The 16,908-nt window shown below is 40.6% G+C and overlaps 1 protein-coding gene across 1 annotated transcript in view; it reads right to left on the reverse strand.

The window, feature by feature from the left end:
* MTDH (metadherin) overlaps positions 1 to 8,111 on the reverse strand; it is a 39,878-nt gene extending 31,767 nt beyond the window's left edge. The window contains exons 1-2 of the mRNA XM_042786042.1: positions 7,337 to 8,111; positions 1,206 to 1,310 (exon numbers count right to left, since the gene is read on the reverse strand). Coding sequence (XP_042641976.1) covers positions 1,206 to 1,310; positions 7,337 to 7,741 — 510 coding nt within the window. The 5' untranslated portion in view covers positions 7,742 to 8,111. The remainder of the gene's footprint in view (positions 1 to 1,205; positions 1,311 to 7,336) is intronic.
* Positions 8,112 to 16,908: the final 8,797 nt, after the last annotated feature.

The following is a 16,908-nucleotide window of genomic DNA, read 5'->3' on the forward strand; positions in this document are numbered from 1 at the left end:
GAGTTTAGCATTTAAACACCTTACCTACTTGGAAACCTGCTTGAGATAGTGAAAGCTGAGGAGAAAAACAGTTATTCCTTCAGAATAAAATTTTATTATGTTCTTTAAAAAATCCCACAAAGTCAATCTAATATGTGACACGTGGAGAAGAAGTATGCAGCATGGAATTTTAAGGCAAACTCATTTCCCAGAAAAGTTTTTCTATTTGCCAGTGCTAAAAACATTTAAAGCCCTATAGCAAATTAACAGCATACATTATTTTAGCCAACATACTAACTGCAAAAGCAGTAGTTATAAGATAGCCAAGTTAATTAAAGCTTGAATGAGCTCAACAAATTACAATAATCAAACCAGTTTCTGACTGTTTATGCATAATCATTTATTTTTCCAGTACTACTCAGTATAGTTAGAACAAATGCATTTTGTTGAAGAAAATAAATCAGAAATCCATGACAGGAGAAAAGTTCCATGCACAATGTTAGCAAAAGAATCAAGCTAGAATTTGTTGTCAAAGGCGTATCAAATATATCCATTTTGCCTACAAATGATAGTATTTATGGTAAGGCGAGAAGATAGTAGTCCTCACAGTGCAAAGCAATAACATTGCCATTAATATGGTTACTTTTTAGATATAGCTACATACCAAGCTTTAAAAATGCGTTTTAATGTAGCTGTTCAATTTACATAACAAAATCTCACACCTGACTTCAAAGCCCATATTTGTCATCAGAAATTAAGAACTCTAATCACTAATGGATACATCTGACAAAAGAAATAAGCAGGCAAAGGGTCTTATTCCTCTGAAAAGTAGTCCCCCCAGTTTATAGAACACTTACAAGCCACTTAACAATACTATAATTATGCTGCATCTCCAAAGAAGCCAGCAAAGATGAAACACAAACTTAATTTCTGTAGGCACATTTTCACATGGTGAACATAAACTTCAGTGTTTAGCGGGGGGGTGTGTGTGTGTGGCAAGGAGGAGGATTTGCTTGATGCAAACATTCCATAAGGCATCATCTCAGAAGTTAAGAAAATACTACTTTAGTTCTCTCCAACACCAAATTAGATTAATACTCTTCATAGTAAGAAATATGCCTCTTCACTCACATAAGTAAGAGGATTTCAAATCACAAAAAGAGTTATTAGATATTGAAATAATGTGCAATAAACTTTGACACTGTCATTTCATATCCACAACTGACCTTTTCATTCTTCTTTTCTGTGTCCATTGGCTGCTTGATGTTTTCTTTACGAACAGTTTGTATTACTTCATCCTCAGATACATCAACGAAAGACCGTCCATTAGGCTGTGTAAACAATAAGGGTGAATAATAAAAAACTCGAGAGAAAGCAGATGAAGCAAAACTCAAATTATATTATTATAGAAATGCTGCTATTTGTTGACTAAAAAATTCTTGCAAGATTAAGTAAAGCAGACAGAACCGTGGACTGGTGCCCAAATTATTTACTGCAATTCTATATTTACCGAATGTAGAAATGAGAAAGGAAAAAAAACAGGTCTCCATTTCATCTCAATCCTACTCAACACAGGAACTGCTTTATCAAAAGGTACATTTCTGAAAGTAACCAGCTACAGTTCTCTGTTGCTGCTCTGAAAACTGATTCAGAACACACAGTTGTATGTGCTATAAATTAACTAGTTCAATGAATGCATCTACCACTCTGTAGCAGTTCAGCAATGGGCTGAGTTTATAAAATAATTTCTACCTTGACCAAATTTCTTGAATTTCTACCTATGCATATCCCTTACAGCTCATTTCCTTCACACGGTAAATTTCATAGTAGAACAGAAATTATAAGTCAAACACAAAGCATGACTAAGCATGACATCCCATTGTTCTTTTCAGACAGACTTGATTATAGTTGTTACATTAGTCTACCATTTTCCTCTCACATAATAAAGGAAAGAAAATGAGCATGTATTATTTAAGATATAAAGTTAAAACTCTGTATAGTCATTAGTCTTTATCATCACCTTTGACAGCAAGGGCATACACTTTAGACCAAATAAACCTTATAAACCTTCCCCCTGTGCAAAAATATAGTAATTTTTAAAATCATGTTTATTGTTAACAAAAAGCTATGACTGAAGTTACTATGCTTAACCACAGAAAAGATGAAAATAAGCAAAGCATTATATTACTGTTAGCCATTAACTTCATTGAGTGAAAAATAATTGTCAAGAGTAGTAATCGATACTGAGTCCATACAAATTTCATACTGATTCACATTCATAATTAAAGACTGAAAATTAAATAAGACATTAAGCATAAATAAGTACTTCATAGTTGCTTTAATTTCAGCAATTTCTTTTTAAATAAAGTTAAAACTATATTATCTTTAGTTATTTTTGTTATTAAATCAAAGAAATGTATTTTAACTCTGTATCACGTAAACTCGATTGCTTTAAGGTAAAACAAAAGCCATAACACAACTTAGTGTGACCTATCCCTTCAAATATCAAATCTGAGCTTCAATTTAACTGATTCAGGTATTTAAGTCTTGCCATGTTATATTATACTTACAAATCACCCTTGGCATGATTTCACCAGTGCATAACATAGTATTGCTTACTGTAGTTAGCCAGCATGCCAATTTCTTATTTTGTAGCTATTAATAGAAAATGAAAGATCGGATCACCTAACCCTTCTTCTGTAACAAAGAGCTTTAAACTAGACTTTTCATATCTAAGATGCAGTACATTCCCCTCAGCATTCTGAAAATGAAGTGTATTTTACAGACCTCTGTTTCAAAACTCTCCCTAGAAGTTCCTCTCAACAAAGCTCCCAATACTTGATTCCACGGGGATATCAAAGACCTGATACTCAATCCTGATAATAACCCATTACCAAAAATCAGTTCCTGAACCCCTCTATTTTCTCCAGACTCCACACAGCCATGTTATTAGTGGTGTGATGTCTTTCAATTCACGTTGGTACCCATGACATTTAAGATCTTAAGCTGGAAAAAGAATCACTATTTCTAAGTTATTTAGCAGTAGTTAGATCACAGAATTGCTGCATCTAGTATTGGACTTGACAAAAATGTTTACAGCCAAGTAACTTTTAAAATTCTGTACCTTGCTTTGTGTTTTTGCTATGACATATATACCTTAAATTGAAAACCACTCTCTTAAACCCTCAAAAAATTCAATAGATAAGTTTTAATCTTTAACTGCAAAAAACCCCAAGCTGTTTCTCCAAATAAACTAATTCATATCCATCAAGAACCCTCTGGAAAAATTAATCCACATGACTGTTTAAAATGCTGTCTGGTCATCTGATCATGTAAACAACAACCATTAGAAAGAGATTTAAAAACTTGTACTTTGATACATTTCTCCCTGAGAATGTCACTGAATTGTAATAGTCTCCTTTTCAGTGGAAGCTTTCCACATTTATTTTCTGCCCACATATGAATCATAGAATTTTAACCAAAATTCATGTGACCATTTTTGGATATACCAAAGATAGTAACAGACGCGGGAAAGAAAAAAGCTTTTCTATAGTATTCAGAAATGTTTCTTTTAAAAGACAACTACAGCCAAGAAGACTAAGTTTAAACTTTATGGTAACATATTAAATGTCCACCGACAATATTAATTCATTCGAATTGTACAATTTATTATTTGTTATCTTTTTTTCCACATCCTAAAAGCTACAGGAAAGATGCAACAACACAGAAATAGTGCTTCCAATAACACTACTGATTTCTGAATGCATTTCCTGCCTGATGACCTTAAAATCCCAATATTTAAATAAACCTTTTTCACACACATTCGAGGGCATTCAGATAATCCAGAAGTAGAATAAAGGTTTTGCTGAAACCGTTAAAGTTAAAAACATTGTTCTTTAAATATGGTACAGTGTAACAGATAACTCAGTTTCACACTTCAAATGACAGTAATGAAATTGCTATCATTTGAGTCTTACAAGGCTGTATTAGCCAAAGTCCTTAGTTATACATTATAAATATATGCCTACTTAAAATATCTTTCACCAATGAAGGAATCTGTTTACCAATGTTATTTTCTGTAAGCTTCTCAAGACAGAAACTAAGCAATTTTCTCTTTGAGCACAGGATAATCTTATGGCCCTCCTTCTCCAGCGATTTGACAATTAAACTCAAAACCAACACGTATCTGTTGAAAGTATTAAAAATAGACTGCATAAAGACTTAAGTGCAACAAGCATAAAGCAGCCATAGCCTGAAAAGTTCTTTCAAGCAGACCAAGTAGGAAACTCTCAAATGAATGCAAATGCTCTTACTAAAATGTGTAGCATTTACTGTCCAGGTGTACTTCAAACAATAGGAAGTCCATAGTCAATTCGGTATTTTCTGCATCTACAAATAGATGGTATGAATTGCTTTCTAAAGCTGTAGCACAGTACAGAAGATGATTACTCTCAAGTTTTTATGGTGTTTTGCAGACTGTACAGAAAGCATATAAGAACAGTTTCACCTTTTTCTGCTGAAGGCTTAAAAAGTAGAAGAGAGCACAGCAATTATTCATAAGGGAAAAGAATTAAAGATCAAAAGATTTTTGGAAAGAAAAATTCTTAACAAGGGCCAAAGAAATCTGTGACAGGAGAGAAAGAGCTCTGCCCCTGCCAGGAGCTGAAAAAAAGAAAAGAGAGAAAGGGGCTTCAGGTTTACTGCACAGAATCTAAAGTAAGGACACCATGATAATACCTTGCTCCAAGCAGCTGGAGAAGGCCAGAACTGGCTCTGTAAACTATCGTGTTATCGAACGCTGCACCGTTTCAGCTTTTTTTCTCAGTCTGCTCACGGCAAGTAAATAAACAGAAACCCCCAGTTCCTGCTATACCCAGTCAACACAATGCCATTCAGCTAAATTTATTTTACTAAAAGTATCAGGTAAGTTGCACCCTACCTGCACAGGAACTGAATAAAGCCATGTGCAAGAAACACATGTTCTTCCTCAGAAAGGGTACAGTGAAGAACATTTCTGATCCCAACTGATGAGAGTTACGCATCACCCGCCATACGATGAGGTCAGTAATTCTGTATTAAAGTAACACTGCAGCTTTTAATTAGACATCTGTAGTGTGCTCTTTAAAGCTATAGACCAGTTGCTCTAAGCTTTCTGAAATGCCCTCAGCGGAAATCTAGACCCTGGCACAGGGAACCCTGTAGTAAATCTACTGATAATAGGCTTACTCTTTTCCCTTCACAGACCTCTGTATTAGCATCACAGAGTACAAAAACACAAGACGAAAATGACTAGGCAGCAATCAGTAAGCATTTTTGTTGCATCTTTAGATTTCCAATGTTATTTTGAATATTCTTCATGTGAAAGTCAGAAAACACTGGGACATGCTAATACAGGTCTCTATGAACTTATCTTGAAAAATGAGCATGAAGCAGGACTATTAAACTTTGCCACTGGTATAAACTTATTTGCACTGCAGTTAATGATTCAGTTTGTGCATTTTCTTTTTGGAAAAGGTGGATTTTTTTTTTTCACCTCTGCATGGAAATAATGAATACAAAGTACTATAAAAATAACTTCAAAAATCTTAACAATACAGAATGACAGCTTGACAGCTGAAAAACTATTTTACTCTTTTGATTATGAAAATATTTGCTCTTACACAGCCTTAACCTTATTTTGTGCCTGAGTAAACCAAGCTTGAAACAGTACAAATATGCATATTTACCAAAAATATCAGTTAAGCTTTATATAAAATGAATACAAAGTTGCTTTTGTGAAGCCCCGCATACAGATCCTTGTCAAATTAACAATGTATCTAACCTCTTCACTACATCTCTGTTGAGGCATTTTTTTAACGTCTTCATTCAAGGATGACTTGCAAGAGTTCATGTTTTGCTTTTATACTGGAGTTTAAAGAAAATAAACCAAGCAACATCTAAATTATTTCTAGGATTAGTCTTTGTTTTCAAGAGGGCATAACACATCTACTAAATCTTGAAGGATTTGCTGTTCAAGATTGCAAAAATCCTGCACCTTTAACGTGCCTTCTCCAAAATGGAGACCTAACTACACTGGAAAGATTATGAATCACAATGGTTCCTCTTCTTGGTGCTCAGCGTTCAGCCTCTTGCAACTTCCAGAATCAACTTCAGTAGTTCACTGCTCAAACACAGGTTTGGTGGCATATGCAGGCTTTTTTTGTTTTAAGATATTCTAGCCTTCTCGTTAAAAGAAAAAAAAAACCCAAACTTCTCAGGTCTTAGTACTGCCACAGACTCAAATGACAGTACAAACCCATTTTTTTATCCTTTTCTGGTTGTTTGGTGAATAATTCAGATTTTATGGAGCATGATATAATTAAAAGGCTCAGTTGTAACAGGCAGGGGACATCTGCTGCACTTTCATTCCTGTAATCCATTTGGACATAAATAGGATTACAAACATACTAACAACATAAAAGCTCTAGAAGCAATCCCTTCAAGCCCCAAAACTATGATAAGTGAAATCTTTAAAAGGACAGTTGATAATTTCTACATTCCACTGATTTTCTCATGAAGCGCACGCATACTGCTGAAGACTGAAGGTTCCCACACCACATAGTGAGGATTTTAAAAGAAAAAAGACAGGAATAATCTGTTTTTAAGGGGCTTCTAAGACACAGATTTCGTTATTAAAGGAGATGACCCTTACTGTAACAAATAAATCTGGCTTACTCTTAGTGAGGCAAGCTCACCACAAGACTGATGTTAACACGTTCTGTGGAAAAGACAGCACACAAAGCCTTACTCAAGTTTGAATCATAACAGCATTTATGGGGCTTACAATGTTGCTTCCAATAGCCTATACCTGCCTGGACTGCAGCTCCTGGCTTGCAGTTCTGAGCCATCCTAAGGTCTCAACTACTGGTTCCTAACCCTGCAAACATCTGATGAGTAATAGTAAAAAAATAATGCTTTCCTGTAATTCCTGCTTTCATAAAAAAAGCTTCTAAAAAGAAACGAGCGTTCTCCTCATCACCCAGGACTATTAACGTGTAATTTCCGTGCGTGCACGCCGCTCCTTCAGGTTTTCAAAGCAACCGAGGAACCCAGGCGGCATGAGGCAGCCCCAGAGCAGCCGGCCAGGCCCCCCCCGCCCCTTCCACAGCCAAACACCACCCAGGTCAACCGCAGGACGGTTCGGGAAGGGGGGGGGGAAGCTCTGTGGCCTGCAGACCCTGCGGTCTGTCCCGCCGCTCCTCACCGGCGCCGATCCGACCGGCGGCCGGGGACCCGCCGCGCTCGGCTGCGTGCTCTGCAAACCCCGCCGCCTTCCCTCCCGAGCCCCTTCCCTCCCGAGCCCCGCGGCCCTCCTCACCCGCGCCGTTTTCTCCGCCAGTTTCTTCTTGTTCCTCTTCTTCTGCTCGTCGCCTTTCAGGTGCAGCTGCCCGGAGCCCGGGCCCGTTGCCTTACCCTGGCCGCCGCCAGCTGTCAGGCCCGCGCCGGCCGCCTCGTCCCCTTTCCTCTCCGCCGCGCTCCGCGCTGGCTTCTTGCGGAGGCCGCCGCCGCAGGCCACGGTCAGGAGCAGCCCCAGCAGCCCCAGCCCCAGCGCGGCCGGGACCACCAAGGCGAGCCAGGTGGGCAGGTCCTGTGGGTCGAGGCCCAGTTCCAGGCCCAGCTCGGCGCGCAGCAGCCCCAGCCCGCCGGACAGGACGTCCCGCACCCGGGCCGCCACCTCCTCGGCCTGCTGGGCCGCCGCCTCCTGCCAGCTCGCCGCAGCCATTGCGGCCCCCAGCCCCGCAGAGGCCCGGACCGGGCGGGGCGGCGAGAGAGCGCTCAGGCCGAGCGCATCGCGGCCGCGGGGGAGAGCCGCGCTCGCCCGTCCGAGCCGCTGCCGCCGGGGTGGGGTTGGGGTGGCGGTGTGGTGGTGGTGGTGGGGGGGGGGGGTACGAGCGGAGCCTCGGCGGGACGCAGCTGCCTCAGCCCCGGAGGCGGCCGGGTCTCCTCCTCTTCCTCCCCGCCCTCCGCAACAACGTCACCGACCGGCCGAGCGCCCGCCGCTGCCGCAGCGCGCCGCCGCCATCACCGCCGCGCAGCGGGGCGGAGGAGGAACGCCTGAAGGGCGGGCACAGAGGTTCCCCCACCGCCCGCCCCCCTCAGCGGCTGCCCGGCGCCTTCCTCTTCTTCCTCCTCCTCCTCCTCCTCCCGCCCTGCCCGGGGCGGGGCCGGAGAAGGGCGGTGCGGAGAAACAAACTCGACGTGGCAGCCGGGGAGCAGAGGGTGCCGAGGGGGGCTGCGCGGGGCGGGCGGCAGCCTGAGGTGCGGCCGCTCGCCCGGCCTCTCCCGCCGCCCCGGCGGGCCGTGGTCCTTCCCCCCGGTGGTCACCCGCTCCTCCTCACAGAAACACGCCGCGCCGCGCCGCGCCGTGCCGTGCCGCGCCGCGCCGCCCTCTCGTGTCCCTGCCCCAGCCGGGCCCCCCCGGTCCCGCGGCGCCGTGGGTGCATTTCCACGGTGACGGCCGCTGACCGGCTCTATTTTAGCGTGGGGTTGCCGCGGGGAGGCGGCGCAGCTCGGGCACAGTCGCTGCCGCTCCGTGGGTGCTGTTACCGGCCGTGTGGCGCCGGGAGCTGCCCCGGGGCCGTGTCGGGGGGCTCCCGGACTGGCGGGGGGGTGCTCCTTCCTCTCAGGCTTCAGGGCCCCTCAGAGGCCATCTGTTCTGCACTGAAGGTCTTCGAAAGTGTTTCAACAAAAAACAACCACCACCACCACCAAAAAAGTGTGCTTTTAGTTATTTCTAAATATACTAGGCAAGGTATTACAACATAGGTATTATTTACGAGCCATGTTTTCTAACATCTTAACTCCCACAAACTGGCTTAATACATCGGATTAGCTTTATGAAAAATACAGCTATGTGTATCATGGTGGGAGCTGTTTTGTCCTTAGAACGCCAAAAGCTGTGTTTCCCCACAATGAGCCCTAAAAAATTTGGCCCCAAATGCATGTCTTTTGAGTTTTCAGAGGTCAGTCTCACAGCATCCAGAGTTCCTGCAGAATTTGAGCTGTCAGAACCTCAGAGCTGGTGTCATTGAATGGCTTTGCAGTGACTGTAGCCTTCTGCAGTGGTGTGTTGCTGGAAAGTAATGTTCCGTCCCATTCTTTCCATTTGCAATTCTACTTACAAAAAATGTTCCTCTCTCGTAGCCTTCTAGAAAAGTATCTGGGTTTAGTGCATTGAAATCTGCATGGGAAACTTGAAATCTAAATTGTAGTAAAATAAAATTCATTTGTTTAAACAGCATGGAGATAGCTTACACAGCTTTCATATACTCGTAACTTATTCTGTAAAGTCAATATAATTTTCACATACAAGTATTTTTACATTTTTACTGCTTTCAAAGTTTTTTAGTAAAGTACTCACAAACTGCTTCTAAGTACTAATTTTTTTTTTATTTTTTTTTTTTTTTCCCTATGATACCACCCGGCAGTCAAGTCCTGCTTTTCTAATTGACTTCAGATGGAACAAAGGATATTGCTGTAAGTAGTGGTAGCAACAATCTCAGGCAGAGCATTTTACTGGTAGACATTTATATTCTTTCAGGAGATTTTAAAATTTTTATTCAAAATCCTAATACTTCCTTTTTTAATAAGCCTTTTATGCTTTAGCATAGACTGCATACATTTATTGGAAACTATTAAGTATCATTGTACTGGTTGCTGCACAATTCAGCCACCCCAACATGCCAAAGCAATTATTCTGTAAGTAGTTTCTTTGTTTAAGATATTGCCCTGTATAGATAAAGGTGACAGAACACTGATCAGATGGGACACTTTCAGTTCTAAATACATTAGCTGAAAAAATATGCCTAAGAAATTAGAAAGCATGATTCAGCTACAGTGGAAGGGTTTTGTTTTGTTTTGTTTTAAACCGAGGCCATAGAACAGTGGGTACTGTTCATTTTAAAGAAGACGGTGCAAGAACCTGGTGGGGCTTAATTCCACAATACAAGTGATTGAGTTTAAGATCCGCTAAATCTTTCTAAATGCAGCACCGTGGCACCACCGAGTGGCAGCATCGTGAATATCCGAGCAGCCGTAGGAAACAGATTTATGGGCGGGGGGGAAGTAATATCCTCGCTTGAAAACAGCCGCTTTCCGTTTGTTTCAGCTGGTGAAACAAGTTAATCTGAAAGTAATAAATATATTTTTATTCTGAACTAATGAGATATAGACATAATAGGCATACAATTTGTAGCAATTTAAATATTTTGAAGAAAGTTTCTGTGACATTAAAAATGGTGGGAACAAACATGCTACTCTGACAGTACTTACCAAATAAAGCAAACATTCTACTTCATACTAATTTTGATACTGATATTATTCTGGTATTAAGCTTCAAATGCCTTAATATATTTGATCAAATCTACCCCAAGGACTCTTTCTGGCAGTGTTGAACATAAAACATCTTTCTTGTGTTGTTCTCCCAAGGATCACAGCAGCAAGTTGAATGACATATTACAAAAGAGAAAATAATGACAAAACCAAAAACAATGAAGACAAAGCTTAATTTATTATTTTTTTTAATGTCATCTCTCTTGTCCCTGCAAACATTCCTTGTTTTACCACAACTGCTCTTAGACATACTCTATATAATACCTTTCCACAACCATATTTGAAACTTGGCACCAGCCATTTGGCATGGCATGAGGAAAAAGTGACTATTGCTTCATAGATCTCAAAATACCTGTTCCATGCATTTGTTATGATTATCTCAAATAGTATTGAAGCCATATGTCTTGCAGCTCTAGATATTCTTTAGACTAGAAGTCAGATGGATAGAGTAGAAGCCGATTAAGCCTCTCAGCGCTTAAAGAAGCAGAATCCTAACAAAACACATTCAACATTTATCTTGTGTCAGGAATTGAAAAAATATTGAAGAACAGGCAATTATACTATCTCACATAGATCATGACTCCAAATTGCTTTAAGGTGAACTCAGTACACAATTAATTGAAAATGCTAAGGCAGATACTCATTATTTATCCTGAAGGAGGGAACAACAACAAAAAATCCCTGATCCAACAATCAACATCCTTGGCAATGTTAACAAATACCCAGAAAAGGGATGAGTAGTCTGCAGACAGAGTTTTCCTTGAGAAATTGCTCATCTGGGTGATGACTGGGTGCCTTGGGCTAAGACACAGCCCAGGCTGAGGACTGGGCTTAGAGTTAAGGTTTGGATCCAGAGCAGGAAAGTGATCGTGCCTAGAGATGCACATAGGGTGGAGCTACCAAGAGCAGCCAAAGAGGGGTAGGACATGGATTCTTCCCTGAGACATTTTTCATCCAGGCCATGGGTGGGCGTGTTGGTGGATGCTCAGCTGATATCTGGAGTTAGGGTTAGTGTTATCGTTACCTGTATGGTTGTGAGAGAGATACAGCCTAGAACTACAGCTCGTGTAGGGTAGAAAAGGAGCAGCCAGAGTAAGGGGTAGGCTGCAAAAATATTTCTTCCCTGAGAACTTTTAAATCTGGGTGGTAGCTCAGGGTCTGTGAGCCTAGGCTCAACCCATACTTTGCATTCAAACTAAGGTAGAGTTTTAACAGGGCAGAGCCTAGAGCTCCACTTTGAGTCAACCTGGGAAAGTGCTGCTGAATTATTTTCTGAGAACTTGATCATCATGCCTATGGCTTGTGGTCTTCGGCTAGTGTCTGCTGATACCGGACGTTAGAACTGGGGCTACAGTTAGGCTTAGGGACAGGAAACGGGCAAAATTTGGATCCCCAATTGCAGTGGGATAGGAAAGGGGTTGCAAAAAGAACTATTCTCTGAGAAGTTTCTCATCTGCTTGTTGGTTAGGGGCTTTGGTCTAAGTCTTAGCCCAAACCTGCAGTTAGGGATCTGGTTATGTTCAGTTTGGCAGAAGAGAAAAAGCCTAAATCTCCATTTGAACTGGGATTGGAAAGGGATTGCCAAAGGAAGGGACAGGGGACAAAAATAACTGTCTCCTGAGGACATGTTCACCTGGGCTATGGCTGGAGATGTTGGGCTAGAGCTCACCTGACACCTAGATTTGGGGTAAGGGTTAGAAGAGACACAGAGTGGCAGGTCCGGTTTAGTGGTCTGGAAAGAGTCTTCCAAAGGGAAGAGTAGAGTGTCAAAAGAATTCTGAGATCATTTCCACCTGGGCCATGGATGAGATGTTGTGCCGAGCTTCAGTGACATGAGGACATATTTATCTTAGTCACGGCTAGGATATTTTAAATCTCATCCAACATAACGGCTGGGGTATTTGGGACTAAGTCTCCACCAACACAAAGGTTTGGGGTTGGGAGAGAGACAAAGCACAGAGCTCCCATTTGGAGAGAGGCTCGAAGGAGATTGCTGATGGATGGCATAGGTTGCAAGAAAACCTTGTTCATCTGTGCTGTGGCTGTAGGATCTGGGCTAACACTCAGTGACTGTTCTCAGAACAGTGAATGATTTCAGCAAGTCTTTGAACAATTGCAGTTTTTCTGATACAATGCTTCAGGAAGGATTTCTTTCCAGCTGAGGGGAGAGGAAGAGGACAGTTCAGTTAGATGAATAATCCGTGTCCCACTTTGACCTTAGAATTTCACCTGATTTATTTTTCCTGTTGACATGATCAGCTTTTTGAACTGACCCAGCATCCTAAATCAAAATTCACTGTTAAGGAGTACTGTGTTCTTCAAAGTCTTTCTTGATTTTACATTATTTTTCATTATAGTTCACATTCTTGTGCATAAACATATAATTCAAATATAGAAACATTCTGACAAATATCATAAACTTACTTCCCTGTACGAAGGATCAGTCTGTTCTCATTAAACTATTAAACACTATTTATTTGACATAAATAGTGTTTAGTCATCAAAGCTAAATTGTCGTTACAACTGATAGAGCTCATGAGTGTCTTGGGAGGTGAAGAACATTTTGGCAGACTGTTCACATTCAAATTTCTATCAGCCCTAAGCACTGAGAAAAATAAATATGCAAAAACTTGCTACCAAGCTGAGAAAAACCCCTTTGAATTAATGGAAAGCAAACACCAAATTATAAGCCTATTAGCTCATATCACTGGTAATGCAAAATTGTTTTCTGTACTTTTTCATGTGTACATTAAATAACTCCTGCAATATATCTTCTAATGTTTATCTTTGGAGAGTTTTCAGAGCTTTATTTTATAGGCAAGATAATTTTCCTAATACAGCATTTTAATCAAGAGGTGGTTATTCTCCATACAGATGGCACCATGTTAACTTGAAACCATGTGGTTCATTTATTAACAATACAATTGCAGAATCCAAGTGTGCAGGCTCATTTATGCATTTAGCCTTTTACACTACAGTCTCTGTTGCTGACTCTCCTGTGCTGTCAGTACCTGAGCTAGCTAGTGACAGAAGCAACAGGGACATCAGTGTAGATGTACTCAAGCTCTTTTAGCTGTTCCTATATGTTCTACTCTAAATAATTTTGTTATAGACTTGGACTGGTTTCTGTCATTCTGACCTGAAGGTAGGTGGGACTATTCCAAAATACCAAATGTTATCAGAAGACTACAGGGAAATGACAGTAACGGATGGAAACGTCTCTGTTTCAGTGAGCTTTTAACACAGCACACCTGGGGCTCCCACAGGAAGCCAAGTCTACTCCTGTTTTCCTTATAGCTCATATAGCAGGATGCTGTGAAGCCTGAGCACCCTTGGCTGTGAGGTCTACCACACAGAGGACCTGCTCTAGGCAGCTGTACTCTTGGAAACCCAGAAAACTCAAACCATTGCCTGATCTAGGATAACATGGGTTTTCGGTCTCTTTTTTAGTAGATAGAAAGCTGTATAGTCCCATGGGAGGAGGAAAAAAATCCCAACCAGTCAGTTATGAAACTATGAATAATACATAGAACATATGTGCATTCAGTCTGCACTGTCAGTGCTGGAGATGGCATTTCCTAACTTTGGGGTATTTGATTTGGCATTCTTAGTTATTCTTAATGTGAGAATTTACATACCAATTAGACTTTTTAGAAAATTGAAGAGGAAAAAAATGTTCCTGATTTTAAAATCTACTTCAGACTGAAATTATTCCTATACAGAGTAAAAACCTCAGCCTCATTTAAAACTCATTGAAACCTGACTCTCTGAAAGATCACACTGTCTAGAGTATGTATGACTATAGTACTCAATAAAATAATCCCAGGGATTTTTTCAGTTCCTGGCCCTGGAGTGATACACTCGGGCTCATATCCATACAGCCATGCGGCTTCGGACTCTCCTACAGCTGGTGGGCTGTGTCCATACCAAATAGGTTGTGCCTCTGGGTTTCATTTGGGTATCATGTGAAGTTCCTATGAACCTAAGAGATAACTGCTATTTTTTTTTATTATTTTTTGTTTGTTTGTTTGTTTGTTTTGTTTTGTTTTGTTTTTTTAGGTGAAGGCTGTGTTGTAGCTTCCCAGAGTGAGCTTTTTATAGAATGAAATTGAGGGGTGTATGCTTTGCTGTGAGCCATAAGGATATGTGAAAATGTTTCAACACATTAAGACTGTGTAGGTCAGACAAAGCCAAACCTTGTCAACAGTACTTACAGTAAACTGTAAGCACACTGCCTGAATTTTGGTTGGAAAGTTAGCTGGAGTGGTCCAAAACAAGCCCAGGGTGCAAAGTAATGATTAAGGACTGTGAATGCTCAGAATAAATGATTCAGATTTACTATTTCTCCCATTTTACTTACATAAGTAGACCTATCTAAAACATCTAACAGGTACTGAAAAGAAGGGTTCGCTTTTGAAAATTTCCTCCTAGACATTAGCCAAGCTTAACCTGAAAGTCTAAAGAGCATGAAAGACCACCTAGATTTATATGAAGTCTTGTGCACTAGCTGCCAGACCAATGTTATTTGGTAATCATGTAGTTGTTACTTACTCATTCTGTGTATGGTTTTCATCTAAACCAGAGCACCACTATGCAAAACATTCACATTTAGAATTAGAGAGTAAATTATGTTGGAGTGACCCATGTATTCCCATCCCCTGCATGAAGCAGGGCTAACTTTGAAGTTTGATCAGGGTGCTCAGCCTTGTCCAGTCAGGTTTTGAAAGTTTAAAGAATGGAGATTTTTCAGGTTCCCTAGTTTCAAGTTTCAGTGCTTGGCTACCCTCCTGTTGTGAAAAATATTATCTTTATATCCACCTGGAATTTCCTGTGATGTGGATTGCAGTCATTGCCTCTTGTCTTTTTGTTGTGCACATCTAAGAAGAGTTTGGCCCTGTTTGCTCTTTAACTGTTCTTTAGTTAGCTGAAGATAGCAATTAATTTCCTCTTAGCCTTCTCCAGACTAACCAAAACCAACTCTCCTTCTATGTCATATGCTTCAGCCTAAGTATCAAACAAATACTAAGAAAACAGTGAATTTTACACTCAGGAAGTACATTGTAAAGCCTGAAAATTGGTATGTAAATAAAAATTTTGGAAGGAAACAGATATTTTGGGCTAAAAGCTAAATCAGAACAATGGGGACAATGGCAAAAATTTATTTCTGAAAAGGCAAAACCAGTTTTGGCCAATCAAAATGTGAAACATGCCTTTTTTTCCTGTTTCATTTAGAATTATATCTTTTGCTTAGTCTTCTTCTTGTTTTAACTTAGGCTATTTTTAAAATGAGGAAATGTTCCTTTGAAACAAAAATTTGTATTTTAAAGCTTTTGGCATTTCTGAACAGAAATATTTTATTGCAGACATTGAACCGTTTCAACTTATATGGATTTTCCACCCTGTCTTCTAGCTAAAACCACTAGTCAGCAGTTTGACTCAAATTCATGAACACTTCCCTTTAATTCCATTTTACCATATTGATTACTAATTGATTCTTTTGTATGTTGAACTTTAAGAAGTATTTAATAGCTTCCAAAAGGTGAACAGGCCTAAGTATTTCAATAAAAAAATTGAAGACCTAAAAAGTCACGGGTGTTTAATTCCACATATTTTTCAAAGCATGTTCATGATCATGAACCAATAGGATGTAAACATTGCAGAGTGCACACAGAATTTCTGAGCAGCATCCCAGGTTTCTACCTGCAGCTGTGCTGTTTCTGTGCTATCAGCATGTCTTACTGTCCTATAGCCTTTGACTTTAAGAAAATTCTGCACGACCCCTTGTCTTCTTTTTTCCATTTTGTTTGTAAAGTCCCTTTGAAGTACAAAAAACAACCAACCAACCAAAAAACAGTCCTCTAACCTAGGAACTAACTTTTCTGATACTTAGGTTTATTACGTGTCGTTTATGGAGACTGTTCAACAATTGCTGCTCCATTTTTACTGTGTCTAAAATAGACATTCTATTTCCTGGATTAAAATCATACTCTCAAATCCTCTTATGAAGTGTGGGATATTCTTTGGGGAATTATACCGAACAATAATAAGAAAATATTCTCAGGATACCAGCAGTCCATGTGCATTAGGGAAGAAATAACAGATACTTAAAAATCTTTACAAGAGAATGGACTCCTACTAAAATTCAAGGTGATACAATTATGCAGATGCCAAAGTGCCTCCTATGGTTACATGTGATTCCTAATGCTGATGTCTGGATAATCTTTTAAAGTATTTCTGTTTATCGTGAACATTTTTCCCCAAGTTCTCTGGGATAAATCATAGACTCATAGAATCATAGAATGGTTTGGGTTGGAAGGGACCTTAAAGATCATCTTGTTCCAACCCCCTGCCACGGGCAGGGACACCTTCCCCCAGCCCAGGTTGCTCAAAGCCCCGTCCAGCCTGGCCTTGAACCCTTCCAGGGAGGGGGCAGCCACAGCTGCTCTGGGCAACCTGTTCCACTGTCCCACCAACCTCACAGTGACAATTTTTTTCCTAATATCTAATAAAAATCTGCCCTCTTTCAGTTTAAACCTGTTACCCCTCTTCCTATCACTG

This window comes from Tyto alba, unplaced genomic scaffold (assembly GCF_018691265.1).
Source record: "Tyto alba isolate M040663 unplaced genomic scaffold, T.alba_DEE_v4.0 Super-Scaffold_9, whole genome shotgun sequence".
NCBI lineage: Eukaryota > Metazoa > Chordata > Aves > Strigiformes > Tytonidae > Tyto > Tyto alba.